This window comes from Salvelinus fontinalis, chromosome 32 (genome assembly GCF_029448725.1).
Source record: "Salvelinus fontinalis isolate EN_2023a chromosome 32, ASM2944872v1, whole genome shotgun sequence".
NCBI classification, from domain to species: domain Eukaryota; kingdom Metazoa; phylum Chordata; class Actinopteri; order Salmoniformes; family Salmonidae; genus Salvelinus; species Salvelinus fontinalis.
Genome location: NC_074696.1, coordinates 25,257,439 through 25,276,553, shown reverse-complemented (window position 1 = coordinate 25,276,553; position 19,115 = coordinate 25,257,439). Strand labels below are relative to the sequence as shown.

Here is a 19,115-nt window from a genome sequence, read left to right as displayed (position 1 = left end):
TGGCTCCTTCAAGTGTGGGTCTGCGGTGGGGGGCAGGGGGGTGGGAGGCCTCGTCTGGGTGGCTCTGAAGCTGGGCTGGGGTGGTCTGTGCTGCGCTGGCTGTGGTGGGCATTGAGGTTGGTGGTGCTGTGGTCGTAGCTGGGGGTTCCAGGGTGCTGGTCCGGGGTATTGTCTCGGTGATCTCGGAGGGGTGGAGATATCTCCGCTGTTCCTGGGTGGAGAGGTCGGGCTGCGGTTTAAAGCAACGTCCTTGAGAGTCTTGGCAAGGATGGGGACTGTCTCCTTGTACAGGTGTACATTGGGTCGCAGGGAACAGTCCCGGGATAGGCTGGCGTTTATTCTTTGGATTGTGGTAGGGTGGAAGTCCTTCCTCTGTAGAAGGGTTGACACCATGATTCTTGAGAAGGGGAAGATTGCGGAGGCCTTCTCAATCACTCCCCGTAGTGAAGTCGCCACCCTCTCCTGCTGAGCAAGCAGGTCGTTGCTTCCGGTATGTATGATTATGTGTCTTGGCGACCCGAGATGGGACTTATCAAGCAGCTCCATGGCACTCTGCGTTGTTGGGCACCACACCTTTCTCATTTTGTGTCTAGGGAAAAGTCCATCAACAGGACGATGTCAGCCAATGTTCTCTATTCTCTTTCTCTCCTGCAGCTCGTCTCTTAGTGTGGTCAGATCGTTATTACTGTTCTGCCTGTCTTTTTAGAGCTCCCTCACCTCCTTTATTAGATCAGCCAGCTCTCTCTTGAGTCCGTCTCTCTCTTGCTGTACCTTTTTCAGCTGTGTTGCAAGGCTGCTGTCCTGCTCTGTTCTCACCTTGGTTAGGAGCTCCTCTAAGGTGTGGTTGTCTGGTTGCTATTTGCTCACGCTCTCCCTGAGCAGGACAACCTCCCCCTCCAGTTTGGTGAACTCATCCCTCATGGCAGCCATGGTGGTGAGGAGGGCCTGAGCCTGCTCTGCACTGAGTGGGTCGCTCTCCTCCTGGGGCGTGTCCTCCACTATGGTGGGAAGAGAGGTGCTGGATGTGCCTTTTTGGGTGGGGAGAGTAGGGGTGAGGGTGGTGCTGGTGGAGTTTGTCTTGTGGGAGGGCATGTCACTGGTGGTGTCCTCTCTCTCCTTAATGGTCTGAAAGTCTGTTTCAAACAGCCTAATGTTACCTTGCACCATGACAGTTCCAGTCTTGTAGAGGTTGATTGTTATCATGGTGCTATCAGGTTCGTCTGTCTCTTTGATTTTCAGCTTCCACCCATTACAGATTCCCTCTTTCTTTAGGGATGGGTAGTGAGAGCACACTGCTGAGCACCATGCATTTGGCTGGTCAGTGAAGAAGATGAGATTACTCATGTCACCGTTTTTGTAGAGGTCTGCAAAAAGGGTTTCTGGCCTCCCCTTTAGTAGTTTCTGTTTAAAAGCTTTCCTCGTTGTGTCATTTTTGACCTCTTTAGGGTAGAGAATGGATTCTGCGCTGAGGGGGAGTGTGGACATGGTGCCTTGTTTGTTCTGCTACTACTGCTGCGCTGTTCTGCTGCCCCGTTGCCATAGCAACCAATTTGTTTGTCTGCTGCTGTTGCTAGCTAGCGCTAATTTAGCTAGCGCTAACAAAAAAACTGAAGATATGTTTAAAGTTAGCCCGTGCTCCTTTTTGGTTCTCTCCATCTCTTAATGGCATCGCTTTATCATCGTCTGTAGGCTCCAACAGAGCATACCCCCCCCTTCTTCCATCTCTCTCTCTCTCTCTCTCTCTCTCTCTCTCTCTCTCTCTCTCTCTCTCTCTCTCTCTCTCTCTCTCTCTCTCTCTCTCTCTCTCTCTCTCTCTCTCTCTCTCTCTCTCTCTCTCTCTCTCTCTCTCTCTCTCTCTCTCTCTCTCTCTCTCCCCCTCCCATAGTCCTCAATCTCTCTCAATCTCTCATCCTTAGTCCTCAATCTCACACACACACACACACACACACACACACACACACACACACACACACACACACACACACACACACACACACACACACACACACACACACACACACACACACACACACACACACACACACACACACACACACACACACAGCTTTAAGTTAGAGGTTTAACTTAGAGTGAGGTAACATCTGTCAGCTATACACCACACTGTGTAGCCTATCAGCAGTCAAACTTAACCCCCTTTTGACCTTTGGCCCCTGTCTGCCATGGAAGGCCCCTGCGCCTGCTCAAGCCTTGCCGCTGCCAACGGTTAAATGAAAAACTGTACGCAATTGAGGTGTGAAACACATTAAGTTCTTGCTTTTTTCTTCTATTAATTGGCTGCATCAGTCAACGCAGGCCGAGATGTCTTGATACAGCACCTTAAAAGTGGGGAGCTGAGAAAGGTCAAAGCAAGGAAGTCCAGCTGGGGAAGCTAATTATCCGCCGAACACATGAATTGCATCTTAATATAACAGTGATAGCAGTTAGCAGAGATCGTTCTATAATCACCTCACACCCCTCAATGTGATTGTGACAAAATTCCCATTAATGGCCACCTTGCGTACATGTGTGCATTCAGTGGAACTGATAGGGAGAGTAGGCCTTAATCACTTCGGAGAAAACTAGCACCTACAGTTGAAGTCGGAAGTTTACATACACTTAGGTTGGAGTCATTAAAACTGTTTTTTCAACCACTTCACAAATATCTTGTTAACAAACTATAGTTTTGGCAAGTCAATTAGGCCATCTACTTTGAGCATGACACAAGTCATTTTTCCAACAATTGTTTACAGACAGATTATTTAACTTATAATTCACTGTATCACAATTCCAGTGGGTCAGAAGTTTACATACACTAAGTTGACTGTGCGTTTAAACAGCTTGGAAAATTCCAGAAGATTATGTCATAACTTTAGAAGCTTCTGATAGGCTAATTGACATCATTTGAGTCAATTGGAGGTGTACCTGTGGATGTATTTCAAGGCCTGCCTTCAAACTCAGTGCCTCTTTGCTTGACATCATGGGAAAATCAAAAGATATCAGCCAAGACCTCAGAAAAATTATTGTAGACCTCCACAAGTCTGGTTCATCCTTGGGAGCAATTTCCAATTTCCACCCCACGCCTGAAGGTACCACGTTGATCTGTACAAACAATAGTACGCAAGTATAAACACCATGGGACCATGCAGCCGTCATACCGCTCAGGAAGGAGATACTTTCTGTCTCCTAGAGATGAAAGTACTTTGATGCGAAAAGTGCCAATCAATCCCAGAACAACAGCAAAGGACCTTGTGAAGATGCTGGAGGAAACAGGTACAAAATTATCTATATCCACAGTAAAACGAGTCCTATATCGACATAACCTGAAAGGTCGCTCAGCAAGGAAGAAGCCACTGCTTCAAAACCACCATAAAAAGACAGACTACAGTTTGCAACTGCACATGGGGACAAAGATCGTACTTTTTGGAGAAATGTCCTCTGGTCTGATGAAACAAAAATAGAACTGTTTGGTCATAATGACCATCGTTATGTTTGTAGGAAAAAGGAGGAGGCTTGCAAGCCGAAGAACACCATCCCAACCGCGGGGCACAGGGGTGGCAGCATCATGTTGTGGGGGTGTTTTGCTGCAGGAGGGACTGGTGCACTTCACAAAATAGATGGCATCATGAGGATGTAAAATTATGTGGATATATTGAAGCAACATCTCATGACATCAGTTAGGAAGTTAAAGCTTGGTCGCAAATGGGTCTTCCAAATGGACAATGACCCCAAGCATACTTCCAAAGTTGTGGCAAAATGGCTTAAGGACAACAAAGCCCTGACCTAAATCCTGTAGAAAATTTGTGGGCAGAACTGAAAAAGTGTGTGCGAGCAAGGAGGCCTACAAACCTGACTCAGTTACACCAGCTCTGTCAGGAGGAATGGGCCAAAATTCAACCAACTTATTGTGGGAAGCATGTGGAAGGCTACCTGAAACGTTTGACCCAAGTTAAACAATTTAAAGGCAATGCTACCAAATACTAATTGAGTGTATGTAAATCTCTGACCCACTGGGAATGTGATGAAATAAATAAAAGCTGAAATAAATCATTCTCTCTACTATTATTCTGACATTTCACATTCTCAAAATAAAGTGGTGATCCTAACTGACCTAAGACAGGGAATTTGTACTAGGATTAAATGTCAGGAATTGTGAAAAACAGAGTTTTTAAATGTATTTGGCTAAGGTGTATGTAAACTTCCAACTTCAACTGTATTAGCGTCTAATATGCTGCCACGTTACCTGATGAAGGCCAGAGATAGGACATAGTCCGAGTTGACAGCTATTAGCCAATCACAGTCCTTGCTGTGGGGGTAGGGATGGGGGAAGTTGGGAGACAGGATGAAGCCATTGGATCCAGTCAAGTTTCCTCCACAGGGGGCTGAAAGAGAAGAAGTGAGCAAATTAAAAATATACTAACTCTGACACTCTTTAGATGAACTGTCTCTGTTATTCTGTAGTCAGAAAACTGCATGATATTCTGTGGAGATTTAATGGTGGATAGGGTTGCAAAATTCTCATAACTTTCCCAAAATCCCCAGGTTTTTCAGAAATCCTGGTTGGAAGATTTCTGTACTCAGAAAGAAATATGCAGGAAATCTGGAATAATCCAACCAGGATTTCTGGAAGACCTGGGGATTTTGTAACCATAATGGTAACTGAGACATTGAGTTTTGAGAGATCAAATTCTCCACACAGAAGCCTTGTACAAAAACACATTAAAACACAAGAATGCTTGAGGTTTCGTCAAGGTACTTCTTATAAGTATGCCGTCTCTGAAAAGTGAGAAGGATCTTCGGCTCTGCGTCCAATAATTTGATATTCATCAATGGCTTGCCTTGTTCAAAATTGTTGGAAAGCAATGACAGTCAGTCATCTCATTGGCTTTAGAGCTCAAGTACAGCTTGGTGCTAGGTTCTGCAACATTCAGGGATACAATATGTTTATTAGCAGGCTAGGAGCCTGGGCTGGGTTGCCAGGTCTAAGTCTCTCTGCAACACCAATGGGCTGCTACGTGATAGTTGTCCCAGAGCTCTTTTCTTGTTACAGCTCCTTTAGATGGGAGTCAACAGACAACTATTGAGAGAAAGTAAGGTTAGAGAGAGGAAAACTTCTGGATCTACCTGTAAGCACTCACCTCAACAGAAGGCCATAAGGACAGCCAAGAGTTTTTCCCTGCTCAGCTCACACATAGTGGTCAGTGGAAAATCCTCAATACAAACCCCAGGCTCCACCTGTTAGTACTCAACTCAATACAAACCCCAGGCTCCACCTGTTAGTACTCAACTCAATACAAACCCTAGGCTCCACCTGTTAGTACTCAACTCAATACAAACCCCAGGCTCCACCTGTTAGTACTCAACTCAATACAAACCCCAGGCTCCACCTGTTAGTACTCAACTCAATACAAACCCCAGGCTCCACCTGTTAGTACTCAACTCAATACAAACCCCAGGCTCCACCTGTTAGTACTCAACTCAATACAAACCCCAGGCTCCACCTGTTAGTACTCAACTCAATACAAACCCCAGGCTCCAACTGTTAGTACTCAACTCAATACAAACCCCAGGATCTACCTGTTTGTACTGATATGTTTGGATTTCTGAGCTTTAACTATTATTAATCATTAGTTATATTATTAATCAGTAGTTATAATGGAGACATGAGGGGTGCCATAAGTAAGCTTAGGAGGGGCTGAGTGCAGGGACAATGGTCACATGTGGCAGTACTGGTAAGGAGGAGACTCCACCCAAAGTGGGGTATGTATACTACCACGGGTAAAAACATGTCTTTGTCTAATGCAGCTGTATTGACCCTCTGAGAAGAATACACTTGGTTTAAGCTTTCCTAGTGTCCGTCGAGTTCTTACTGTAATAATTAGAACTTAACAGTACTGACCACAATACAAAGCTATAACTAGAGCCAAGGGTCCTTTCCTGGTCAGGTGATGTGCTGAGGAATATCTCCTAGCCCTAACTGTAATTAAAGCACTCACCTATGCAGACAGGAGGGCTGGGTTGCCAGTAGTAGCGGTTCTCCACCTGGATACAGGTAATCTTCATCTCTCCCTGGAGCTCATACCCAGGGTCACAGAGAACGGTGACGGTGTCACCCGGCTCTCGCCCGTCCCCGTTACGACTGCCGTTCATGGGTACACCTGGGTCTCTGCAGGCTGTGGCCACCGAACCTGCCGGTCACAACGTAGAGAGGGAATCAAGTGAGTCTATGCAGATAGGTTTTATGTTAACAGTGGGTTGACAGTGTCTTATATATAACAGATAAACAGTTTGTATGTCTGGTTTTAAGTCTCGAGTAAAGTCCCCAGATAATACAGTGAGTGAAGTTTTCAATCACAGAGTCAAACACATACAATACCACATTCTTAGCAGGTAACCCAAACATGTACATTCTAACTGATGTACTGAAACTGACACAGTAAAGCTGACACAGAGAAGAGCATCAATTTTGATGATTTAAACGTCAAAGAGTTTTGTAAACAGTAGCCAAAAAAAACTCTCACACAGTATCCCAAACCTGCACTTTACACTGTTTCTCAGTGTTAGACTTTATGAATCGAAAACTGAGACTTTATTGCTTTTGAAGATCAAACTTCCAAGACTTTTCACAAACAGACTACTCACTTGAGAATTCGATAGCGAAGCCGGACTTGCTGATGTAGAAGTCAGTCTCAAACTGGATGGTGACCAGGTTGAGGGTGCTGTGAATCCCCTCGGGGAGCAGAGAGCCAGACACCTCCCTCAGGGACATCTCATTCTCAGGAGGGCCGTCCCACACCTTGAGGATGTCATGGGATGCCTCTGTGTCGAAGGCCAGGAACTGCAGGCTGAGAAATAAGGAGGAGGAAAATGATCATGTACACTACAGCAGGGTTGCAAACTTCCTGTAACGTTCCCTAAACCCCCAGCTTTTCCAGAAATCCCAGTTTGAAAATTCCTGGAATCAGGAAGGAATAAGCAGTAAATCTGGAATCCTTCCACCAGGATTTCTGTAAAACCTAGGAATTTTGAGAAAGTACTGCCACCCTAGGCTGCAGTAAATTACTTGCAATAAATCATGGAATAACAGAGTAATAACAGAGATGTTACAATTGCAATACTCATAGAAATAACTTGATAAATTTGCCAAAACAGTGCGGTGGAGAAAATTTGTGCGTGACCTTTGCTCCTCATGGACAAAAATGGTATAAATCAAGTCAAATCACCGAATGTGTTACACCAACACAACTGTTTCCTAATACAACCACAGTTTGTTCTGCATTGCTAGCAATACAGTTTGTTCTAAATCTGAGGGTTTGTGCATATTTCTTCCATGGTTTTTGATGTTCCTTTTTGAGAAAATGCAAGCACTCAGCTGAAAGCCCCAGTGCCTTTTTCTTTTGCATGGAAAAGTGCTGTTGTGATGCAAAACTGAGGTGCCTATCTCGGCATAATGATGTTGTAGAGACATCAAGCTACGAGCAACGAGCTATAAGTCAGAAAACCTGGCAGGTAATTGGTGCACGTGGTCATAACACTCCTTTCACATCACCATTCAGCAGACTGTGCTGATCAAGACACCAGTGGAAGAAAATAAAGAAAGTCATGAATAAAAATATGATTTCAAACGAGGTGTGCCACTGGGAGTTGGAACAGAACAAATTGTTTGCCTCCAAGGTTACACCATTCCGGCTCCATGCAATACTAATAATTGACTCTATGATTGAGCATTTGAGTCTCATTAGGCTGTCCAGCCCTGGGGTCGAAGATGTGCAGGACAGGCAAAAAACAAAGAAGTATCTGGCATCTGTAGACTAGACTGGAGAGAGGACAGAGGGACACCCTGTACTCCTGTACCCCTGCTGGAATGGACGTTCAGATCTTCACTATTATAGTCACGCTGATCACTATAGTAGGGAATGATTAAATTCACCATCATTTCTAAGCCAATATGACACCAATGTCGATTAAACTTGGCAAGTCAATTTGATTGGAGGTACAAACACACTCCCCGCCTCTCGTCATGAGCCGTCCGTTAGTTTTAGGTGGAAAACAGTTTTGATTACATTTATAATTTATTGCTCTCACGTGCTCATTTCTGTCCATTAAGAACCAACAACGTGCTAACTTTATGTAGCATTTCTGACGATGGTAGCATATTTTTTAGCCAAAGCTCAGAGTTCTAACACCGGGTCAGTTGCTCGGCAACAACGCAGCTGCTTGCACCATGCTGCCAGTCATAAGAAATCTATGTGAACAAAGCTAGGCTACTGTAGACAATCAATAAATTAAAAACATATATTTTGATTAGCTGGGTAGGTGCCCCGCTCTGTCTGACAGCGAAGTCGGCGCAAAACAAAAGCGAGGTAATTTAGCATGTGTGGTAATGAGTAGGATTCTGTGTTTTCACATGTAAATGTCATTGCTTTTGATAAAAACACTATCTGCCTTTACTCCCCGCTTTTGCCTGATGACTTGACGGGCCATATTCTGGTGTACCACGGGGTAGATTAATCGAACTTACTCTCAGCTTGAGTAAGTTTTGCAACCTGCTGTGCGCAGTCAAAAGAAAATGACATGCTTGCTAACTTGGTTAGCTACATGATTAAACGAGTCTGTTATCATCAAATCATCTGTGTTAGACTATTGTATTTTAACAAAGCAAGATAAATAAAATAAATCAATCAGTACTGAGTGAATGAACAAAATCATTTTGGAACAAAATCTTCCAGACTGTCCATTTAAATGGTCTGTCATAGTCAATGTTTTAAGAACAGGTGTCACATCCTGACCATAGAGAGTCCTTATTTTCTATGTCTCCAATGCACCTTCACAGCCCAGTACGTCCTGTGCCTGCTCCTCGCACTGTCCCTGAAGTTCGTGTCCCCAGTCCGGTACGTCCTGTGCCTGCTCCTCGCACTCTCCCTCAAGTGCGCTTTCCCAGTCAGGTACGTCCTGTGCCTGCTCCCCGCACTCGACCCGAAGTGCGTGTCACCAGTCTGGCGCCACCTGTGCCGGCTCCACGCACTAGGCCTCCGTGCGCCTTCCCAGTCCAGTGCGTCCTGTGCCTGCTACTCGCACTCGCCCTGAGGTGCGTGTCACCAGTCCGGTGCCACCTGTGCCAGCCCCATGCATCAGGCCTCCAGTGCGCCTCCCCAGTCCAAAGCTTCAGGCGACGGTCCCCAGTTCAGAGCTTCCGGCGATGGTCCCCAGTCCAGAGCTACCGGCGACGGTTCCCAATCCAGAGCTCTCGGCGACGGTTCCCAGTCCAGCATTTCCGGCGACAGTTGAGACGGTCCACGCTCCTGAGACGGTCCACGGTCCGGAACCTCCTGCGACGGTCCACGGTCCGGAACCTCCTGCGACGGTCCACGGTCCGGAACCTCCTGCGACGGTCCACGGTCCGGAAACTCCTGCGACGGTCCACGGTCCGGAACCTCCTGCGACGGTCAACGGTCCGGAACCTCCTGCGACGGTCAATGGTCCGGAACCTCCAGCTCCATGGCCGGAGCCTTCCCCTGCGCTGACGCCCAGTCTGAGCACGGCGTCCAGTCCAGCTCCAAGGCCAGAGTCTTCTTCTGCGTTCGGTCAATGGTCCGGAACCAACCAGCTCCATGGCCGGAGCCTTCCCCTGCGCTGACGCCCAGTCCAGGCACAGTGTCCAGTCCCGTTCCATGGCGGGAGCCTTCACCTGCGCCGATGTCCAGTCCAAACACGGCGTCCAGTCCCGCTCCATGGCAGGAGCCTTCCTCGGCATCTAGGTCCAGTCCATGCACAGCGTTCAGCCTGGGTCTATGGCTGGATCCGCAGGATGAGAGGGTTCTTTGTCCTGCACCAAAGCCGCCACCGACACGAGACACCCGCCTTTGGGGGGGGGGGGGGGGGGGGGGGGGGGGTACTATGGTAGAGTAGGTCTATGGTAGAGTAGGTCAGGGCGTGACTGAGGGGGTTAGTCTAGTTTATTATTTCTATGTAGGGTTCTAGGGACAACAGGATTCGTAGTGTAGTGGTTAAAGTTACTGCCTGTTGATCTGAAGATTGTGGGTTGGCCTCCGAGAGGATACATTTTGACATTTCTTTCGTTTATAGTTTTGACAGCCGACCGACCGCCCGCCCGCCCGCCCGCACGCACGCACGCACGCACGCACACACACACATTTTCATGTATTAACTTCTTTGGGATAGGGGGCAGCATTTTCACGTTTGGATGAAAAGCATGCCCAGAGTAAACTGCCTGCTGCTCAGGCCCAGTTGCTAATATATGCTAATATATATTATTAGTAGATTTGGATAGAAAACACTGACATTTCTAAAACTGTTTGAATGATGTCTGTGAGTATAACATAACTCATATGGCAGGCGAAAACCTGAGAAAAATCCAACCAGGAAGTGGGAAATCTGAGGTTTGTAGTTTTCAACTCATCACCTATCGAATATACAGTGTCTATGGGGTCAAATTGCTCTTCCTAAGGCTTCCACTAGATGTCAACAGTCTTTAGAACCTTGTTTGATGGTTCTACTGTAAAGGAGGGGGGAATGGGAGCTGAATGAGTCAGAGGTCTGCCAGAGTGGCATGAGCTGACCACGCCCGTTCAACGGGAGAGCGACCTGCGTTCCATTGCAATTCTAAAGACAAAGGAATTCTCCGGTTGGAACATTATTGACGATTTATGTTAAATACATCCTAAAGATTGATTCCATACATCGTTTGACATGTTTCTACGGACTGTAACGGAACTTTTTGACTTTTTGTCTGGACCTAGTGATCGCGCATCATGAATTTGGATTTGTGAACTCAAGGCGCGAGGTATTTGGACATAAATGATGGACTTTGTCGAACTAAACAAACATTTATTGTGGAACTGGGATTCCTGGGAGTGCATTCTGATGAAGATCATCAAAGGTAAGTGAATATTTATAATGCTATTTCTGACTTCTGTTGATTCCGCAACATGGCGGGTATATGTTTGGCTTGTTTTGGTCTCTGAGCGCTGTACTCAGATTATTGTATGGTTTGCTTTTTCCGTAAAGCTTTTTTGAAATCTGACAAAGCGCTTGCATTAAGGAGAAGTATATCTACAATTCTGTGCATAATACTTGCATCTTTATGAGTATTTCTGTAAATTGATGTGGCTCTGTGCAAATTCACGGGATGTTTTGGAGGCAAAGCCAAATGTAAACGGAGGTTTTTGGATATAGATATGAACTTGATCGAACAAAACATACATGTATTGTGTAACAGGATGTCCCGGGAGTGTCATCTGATGAAGAATATCAAAGGTTAGTGATTCACTTTATCTCTATTTCTGCTTTTTGTGACTCCTCTCTTTGGTTGGAAAATGGCTGTATGCTTTCTGCGACTAGTTGCTGACCTAACATAACGATATGTTGTGCTTTCGCCAAAAAGCTTTTTTGAAATCTGACACTGTGGTTGGATTAACGAGAAGTTTATCTTTAAAATGGTGTCTAATACTTGTATGTTGAGAAATTTGAAATATGAGATTTCTGTTGATTGAATTTGGCGCCCTGCAATTTCATTGGCTGTTGGAACCCCATTCCCAGACAGGTTAAGTGGCTCTTAAAAGAGCCTTTGGGTTCGTGGAGATGCAGGCAAGTGAGAGTGGTGGTGTGTACCCACTGTGTGCATCTTGCTAGAACGGAGGAGAGACCAGCACTCAGACTCTCATGGAAGAGGACCCTCATCCGTGAGATGCACACCATCCTTACAGTACTGCCCAGGGACACAGTGCTTTTTGGCAGAGGGGCGGATTGTGAGGATGCGCCTGCCATGGAGAAATATTAAAATCAGCTGGGTGACAGATCACCGGGCCATCTTTATGCGCTTGTCCTCCTCCCATTGAAACATCAAACTCCTCTGCTGCGCTATGTCAGAGTAGACCATCGTTGTTCGGATGACTACCTCCGAATCAGTTTGCATCTGACACCAGGGCTGTCCCCTTTGTGTGTCCCAATTAGTTTCTACCAAGGTGAATGACTATGATGCCACGGGGAGCAGCAGCACAGGCCATCTGCTGGCGCAGAACATGAAGGAGTTTGCCTCACTTCATTCCTCGCTCTTGAGCCACGTAATGTGACAGTAGTCAAGGGAGAGGTTGTGATGCTTTCCGACTGACCTGGCACACTTCTCCAACAAGTGGATCCACAAATGCCCAACTAGCCACACAGTCCTCATTCCAAATTCATGTTAATGAATGAGTAAATGCCTGGAAGCCCGCAAAAAAAAAGGGGGCGAACTATAGTAGTAGAAAACACTGAGTGTTCAAAACATTAGGAACACCTTCCTAATATTGAGTTGCACTCACTTTTGACCTCAGAACAGCCTCAATTTGTTGGTGCTTGGACACTACAAGGTATCGAAAGTGTTCCACAAGGATGCTGGCCCATGTTGATTCCAATTCTTATCACAGCTGTGTCAAGTTGGCTGGATGTCCTTTGGGTCATGGACCATTCTTGATACACACTGGAAACTGTTTAGTGTGAAAACCCCAGCAGCGTTGCAGTTCTTGACACATTCAAACCTGGCACCGACCATACTTTATTCAAAGGCACTTCAATCTTCTGTCTTGCCCATTCACCCTCTGAATAGCACACATACACAATCCATGTTTCAATTGTCTCAAGGCTTAAAAATCATTCTTGTCTCCTCCCCTTCATCTGATTGAAGTGGATTTAACAAGTGACATCAATAAGAGATCATAGCTTTCACCTGGATTCACCTGGTCAGTCTGTCATGGAAAGAGTGTTCCTAATGTTTTGTAAACTCAATGTAGCTGTGGAATGAATAGAACTGCATTCCAATTGAAAAGGATCATATGCAGATTATTTTGCTCCTGTTTCAGGGAAGCTTAAAAAGTATATTTAGACTTTTGCAAGGACAATAAAACATTTTCTGTATGTTTCTTGTTTTTCTAGCCAACATTCCCATTGAAGCACCAAGTCCAATCAGTTCTACTTTCGTTGTATTTCTCTGAGGATCTCCTGTCAGACTTTCAATCTCTCTTTTTATCTCTGAGATAGGCTAATTGACTTTTACTTTTATTGCTGTGTTACAGTGTGTTGAATTATGCTTTTGTATAATCACCTTTCGGTGTAAAAACCATAGAAATTTTTAAAAATATATGTTTTAAGTGAGACGGAGGCATTGTTCTGAAGCCGAAAATAAAGAAAACTCACATGAACACCACAATGACTACCTCACCCATGCTTTTCCAGCACACATCTTTGACCTACTACAGTAGCTCTCTCAGGTTGCTTAGAATTCAAACCTTCTCAAACAGCATAATTCATATTATTCAGATGGATAATGGACTTTACACTTTCCCGCTAATATAATAATGTACAGAGCCTTGGGAAAGTTTTCAAACCCCTTGACTTTTTCCACATTTTGTTACGTTACAGCCTAATTATAAAATGGATGAAATAAAACGAAATCCTCAGCACTCTACACGCAATACACCATAATGATAAAGTGAAAACAGGTTTTTCGAAATTTTTACAAATGTATAAAAAAAAAAAAACACAACTGCCTTATTTACATAAGTATTCAGACCCTTTCCTATGAGACTCTAAATTGAGCTCAGGTGCATCCTGTTTCCATTGATCATCCTTGAGACGTTTCTACAACTTGTTTGGAGTCCACCTGTGGTAAATTCAATTGATTGGACATGATTTGGAAAGGCACACACCTGTCTATATAAGGTCTCATAGTTGACAGTGCATGTCAGAGCAAAAACCAAGCCATGAGGTTGAAGAAAATGTTCGTAGCGCTCCAAGACAGGACTGTGTCGAGGCATAGATCTGGGGAAGGGTAGCAAAACATTTTTGCAACATTGAAGGTCCCCAAGAACACAGTGTCCTCCATCATTCCTAAATAGAAGAAGTTTGGAACCACCAACACTCTTCCTAGAACTGTCCACCCGGCCAAACTGAGCCATCGGGGGAGAAGGGCCTTGGTCAGGGAGGTGACCAAGAACCCGATGGTCACTCTGACAGAGTTCCAGAGCTCCTCTGTGAAGATGGGAGAACCTTCCAGAAGGACAACCATCTCTGCAACACTCCACAAATCAGGCCTTTATGGTAGAATGGCCAGACGGAAGCCACTCTTCAGTAAAAGGCACATGACAGCCAGCTTGGAGTTTGCCAAAAAGGCACCTAAAGACTCTCAGACCATGAGAAACAAGATTGAACTCTTTGGCCTTAATGCCAAGCGTCACGTCTGGAGGAAACCAGGCACCATCCCTTCGGTGAAACATGGTGGTGGCAGCATCATGCTGAAAGGAGCAAAGTACAGAGAGATCCTTGATGAAAACCTGCCCCAGAGCGCTCAGGACCTCAGACTGGGGCGAAGGTTCACCTTCCAACAGGAGAACAACCCTAAGCACACAGCCAAGATAATGCAGTAGTGGCTTCGGGACAAGTCTCTGAATGTCCTTGAGTGGCCCAGCCAGAGCACGGACTTGAACCCGAACATCTCTGGGAAGACCTGAAAATAGCTGCGTAGCAACACTCCCCATCCAACCTGACAGAGCTTGACAGGATCTGCAGAGAATACAGGTGTACCAAGATTGTAGTGTCATACCCAAGAAGACTCAAGGCTGTAATCTCTGCCAAAGGTGCTTTAACAAAGTACTGGGTCTGAATACTTATGTAAATGTCATATTTCAGTGTTTTATTTGTAATACATTTTTTTTTTTAAATCAAAAAAACGTTTTGCTTTGTCATTATGGGGTATTGTGTGTAGTTTGATGAGGGATAAAAATTATTTAATACATTTTAGAAAAAGGATGTAACGTAACAAAATGTGAAAAAAGTCAAGAGTTTTGAATACTTCCGAATGCACTGTACATCTATCATTATGCTGTATGTATTTTTAGATCACAGGAGGCTGCTGAGGGGAGAGCGGCACATAATAATGTCTGGAACAGAGCAAATGGACTGTCATCAAACACCTGGAAACCATGGAAACCATGTGTTTGATGTATTTGATACCATTCCACTTACTCCTCTCCAGTCATTACCAAGAGCCCATTCTCCCCAAGTAAGTTGCCACCAATCTCCTGTGTTATAGATATAGGCCTAAATGTGTCTCACCATCTTTACTGCAAAAATAAATACAAATAGAAACATAACTTTCAGCTACATATTCATTTGACAAAGGTAATGAACAAGAATTGGTCAGCACAGCAATTGATAAAACAGGACCATGTTTGCAAATCAAGGGGTTTTGACATTATGTCAATATTACACAGTTCATCTAATAGTTCCAGGAATCAGGAATGCAGACAGGTTCTTTAGACCTCTCTATCTGTATGGTATGTTGCCCACCTACTGACCAAAAAAGGATGTGATTATGAAATATATATTTTTCTCAGTGACATATATTGCTAAAATAAAGGATTAAATAAATTAGAATTTAAACGGCAATGAACAACCGGCAGGTAGCACATAAATTACTACAAGATAAAACACATCACTCAATCAAGCCTGATTGTCTTATAAGTATAAAAGCAAAGATGCCTTTCATAAAATAACAAAAGCTTGAAAAAGTAGTGGCATGTGATAATGGCTTAGCGGGGTGTGTGAATAATCCAATACTTTACCTTGTATGGAGTACAAATAATAATATTGTGGGAGCACCTTCTCTAAGAGTATGAATTAGGCTGTTTGAGAAGGTTTGAATCCTAAGCAACCAGCCTACACATTGTTTGAAGTATAATAGACCAACATAGCTACTGTAGTAGGTCAAAGCTGTGTGCTGGATCACGTGAATTTTGGCTTTAGATCAATGCTTACTTCTCACTTAAAACATTATTTTTTGTTTCTAATAGTGTAAAACAGGGTACTGGTGCACTGGAGAATGTCTACCTTCTTGCCTGGACGCTTGTGCGTGCGTGTGTGTGTGTGTGTGAGAGTGTGTGAGAGTGTGTGAGAGAGGGCTGTAGCCTTGTACTTTTGTTAGGCATATATTACAAGAGTTGGCCTTTATCTTGGCTGTTGAAATGCACAGAGATGAGACATGATAGGAGAATACTTGAAAAGGAGGATTCTTGATGAATACTAATTGATCAGTACCTAACGATGTTGCCAGAGTCCACCTCGATAATCCAGGTGCAACGGAGGTTGTTGTCGTAGGGGAATGGGTATCCAGGGGACAGGATGCGTCCAGACGACTCGCCTGTGAACTTTCCTCCACATTCAGCTGTAAGGAGAAACAATAGAAATATAATGAAAACAAGATATACATGTATCTGTTGCTATGGAGATACATTGAAGGAGATACTGTGAAAGGGTATCAGAGCTGAGTTTTGCAGTGACACATTCAAAAGATGCATGCAGGGACAGGGATGTATGCACGCTTTCTCACACACAAGAACATGCCCACACGCGTACACAAACACACATGTACACACACGTATACACAGCTAAGGGGAAATAATTAGTGGGTGGCTGGCAAAGAAATGTAACAAGTCTACCGCTCCTCTTGAAAATGTGAAGCCGAGCCATGTGAATCATCTCAATGGATCAATAACCAATGGTGTAAAGTACTTAAGCAAAAATACTTTAAAGTACTACATAAGTCGTTTTTTGGGATATCTGTACTTCAACTTTATTATTTATATTTTTGACAACATTTACTTCACTACATTCCTGTAGAAAATAATGTACTTTTTATTCTATACATTTTCTCTGACACCCAAAAGTGTCAAGAGTAATTCATTCACTTATCAAGAGAACATCCCTGGTCACCTACTGCCTGTGATCTGGCAGACTCACTAAACACACATATTTCGCTTATAAATTATGTATGCGTGTTAGAGTGTGCAGCTGGCTACACATAACTTAAAAACAAGAAAATGGTGGCGTCTGCTTTGCTTATAAGGAATTTGAAATGATTTACACTTTTACTTTTTATACTTAAGTATATTTAAAACCAAATACTTTCAGACTTACTGAAGTAGTATTTTACTGAGTGACTTTCACTTTTACTTGAGTAATTTTCTATTAAGGTATCTTTACTTTTTCTCAGGTGTGACAATAGGGTAATTTTTCCACCACTGTCAATAACACCCGAGAGTGTTTGCAGATTCTTGGCCTGCGTCCCAAATGGCCCAAATGGCATCCTATTCCCTATATAGTACACTACTTTTGACAAGGGCCTATAGTGCACACCCATACACACACATGTACACAACACAAATGTACACACACACGTACACAGCTGACAGGAAATAATTAGTGGGTGGCTGCAAACAAATGTCTACTGCTCCTCTTGAGAATGTGAAGCCAAGCCATGCGAATCATCTCAATAAAACAATAACGCGCCCGAGAGTGTTTGCAGATTCCTGGGCAATGTCCCAAATGGCACCCTATAGTGTACTACATAGGAAATAGGGTGCCATCTGGGATACAATACTGTCAGAGTAATAAGCAGCCAGCCCAAAACCTTCCCTGACAGGATGGCAGTGCCCTGGTGGTTGTGTGGCAGTGTCAGTCTCGGTGCCACCAAAACCCGGAGTGCTGCAGTGCGCCTGCCGCCTGGCATGTTTTGTTCTGCTGCGGGACATCAATCACACGGGAAACGAGCCCAACGCTGAACATGAGGCCTGCTAACTGCTTCTCTTGCTGATGCTTTTCTTGCTGAATGCTTCCTGCTGACTGCTTCCAGGGCCGCTGAGGCTTACATAACCCGCCCATTATCAGTCTACCTCCACTATCACTTGATTAACCAACTTTAAATGCCCATCTCTGTCTGTCTCTCTCAATCTATCACCCGTAGTCCCCTCTCTCTCAATCTCTCTCAATCTCTCAACATTAGTCCCCTCTCTCTCAATCTCTCTTTCCTTCTCAATCTCTCACCCTTAGTCATCTCTCTCTCAATCGCTCTTTCTCTTTCAATATCTCACTCTTAGTCCTCTCTCTCTCTCTCTCTCTCTCTCTCTCTCTCTATCTCTCTCTCTCTCTCTCTCTCTCTCTCTCTCTCTCTCTCTCTCTCTCTCTCTCTCTCTCTCTCTTTCACTCTCAATCTCTCACCCTTAGTCCTCTCTCTCTCAATCTCTCTTTCCCTCTCAATCTTTCACCCTTAGTCCTCTCTCTCTCAATCTCTCTTTCCCTCTCAATCTCTCACCCTTAGTCCTCTCTCTCTCAATCTCTCTCCCTCTCAATCTCTCACCCTTAGTCCTCTCTCTCTCAATCTATTTTTCCCTCACAATCTCTCACCCTTAGTTCTCTCTCTCAATCTCTCACCCTTAGTCCTGTCTCTCTCAATCTCTCTTTCCCTCTCAATCTCTCACCCCTAGTCCTCTCTCTCTCAATCTCTCTTTCTCTCTCAATCTCTCACTCTTAGTCCTCTCTCTCTCTCTCTTTCCCTCTCAATCTCTCACCCTTAGTTCAATGAAGCCTAACTCACAAAATGCAGATCGCTAGTTGATTAATACTCAACATTAACACAAAACATTTTTAGATAAGGGAGGGAAGGAGGGAGGGAGGGAGGGAGGGAGGGAGGGAGAAAAAGCCTCCTCCCTCTAAATCAAATAACATTTTATTGGTCGCATTCACATGTTTAGCAGATATTATTGCGGGTGTAGTGAAATGCTTGTATGCTCTAAACCAATGCTCTAAACCAACATCCTGTGGAGCTCAATCCTCACAAGGCAAACATTCAATCAAATGAAATGTTATTCGTCACATGATCCATAAACAACAGGTATAGACTAACAGTGAAAGGCTCACTCCCAACAATGCAGAAAGAAAAGGGTACTAGTACTAGTACAGATGTGCAGGGTTACAAGGTAATTGAGGTAGATATGTACATATAACCAGGAATAAAGTGACAGATAATAAACAGTAGCAGCAGTGTATGTGATGAGACAAAAACCTTAGAGCAAAAAGTGTCAATGCAGACAGGACAGGTAGCTATTTAGTAGCTAACTATTTAGCAGTCTTATGGCTTGGAGGTAGAAGCTGTTCGGGGTCCTGAGGGTTCCAGACTTGGTGAGATGTTTTGTGGATGCTTTGTGGACATGGGCCCAGGACTTTTGATCAAATAGAACCCTTGCCTCTTGTTTGCTTTTACTTCTTTAATTGTACTGTATTGTATTACT

General features: G+C 44.4%; 1 protein-coding gene across 5 annotated transcripts in view; it reads right to left on the bottom strand.

Annotated features, from left to right (window-relative positions):
- Positions 1-19,115, bottom strand: part of LOC129830971 (CUB and sushi domain-containing protein 3-like) — a 759,188-nt gene that overhangs the window by 204,430 nt on the left and 535,643 nt on the right. For all 5 annotated transcript variants that reach the window (XM_055893871.1, XM_055893869.1, XM_055893870.1 and 2 more), the window contains exons 25-28: positions 16,087-16,213; positions 6,640-6,842; positions 5,994-6,185; positions 4,241-4,379 (exon numbers count right to left, since the gene is read on the bottom strand). In XM_055893871.1, the coding sequence (XP_055749846.1) occupies positions 4,241-4,379; positions 5,994-6,185; positions 6,640-6,842; positions 16,087-16,213 (661 nt within the window). The remainder of the gene's footprint in view (positions 1-4,240; positions 4,380-5,993; positions 6,186-6,639; positions 6,843-16,086; positions 16,214-19,115) is intronic.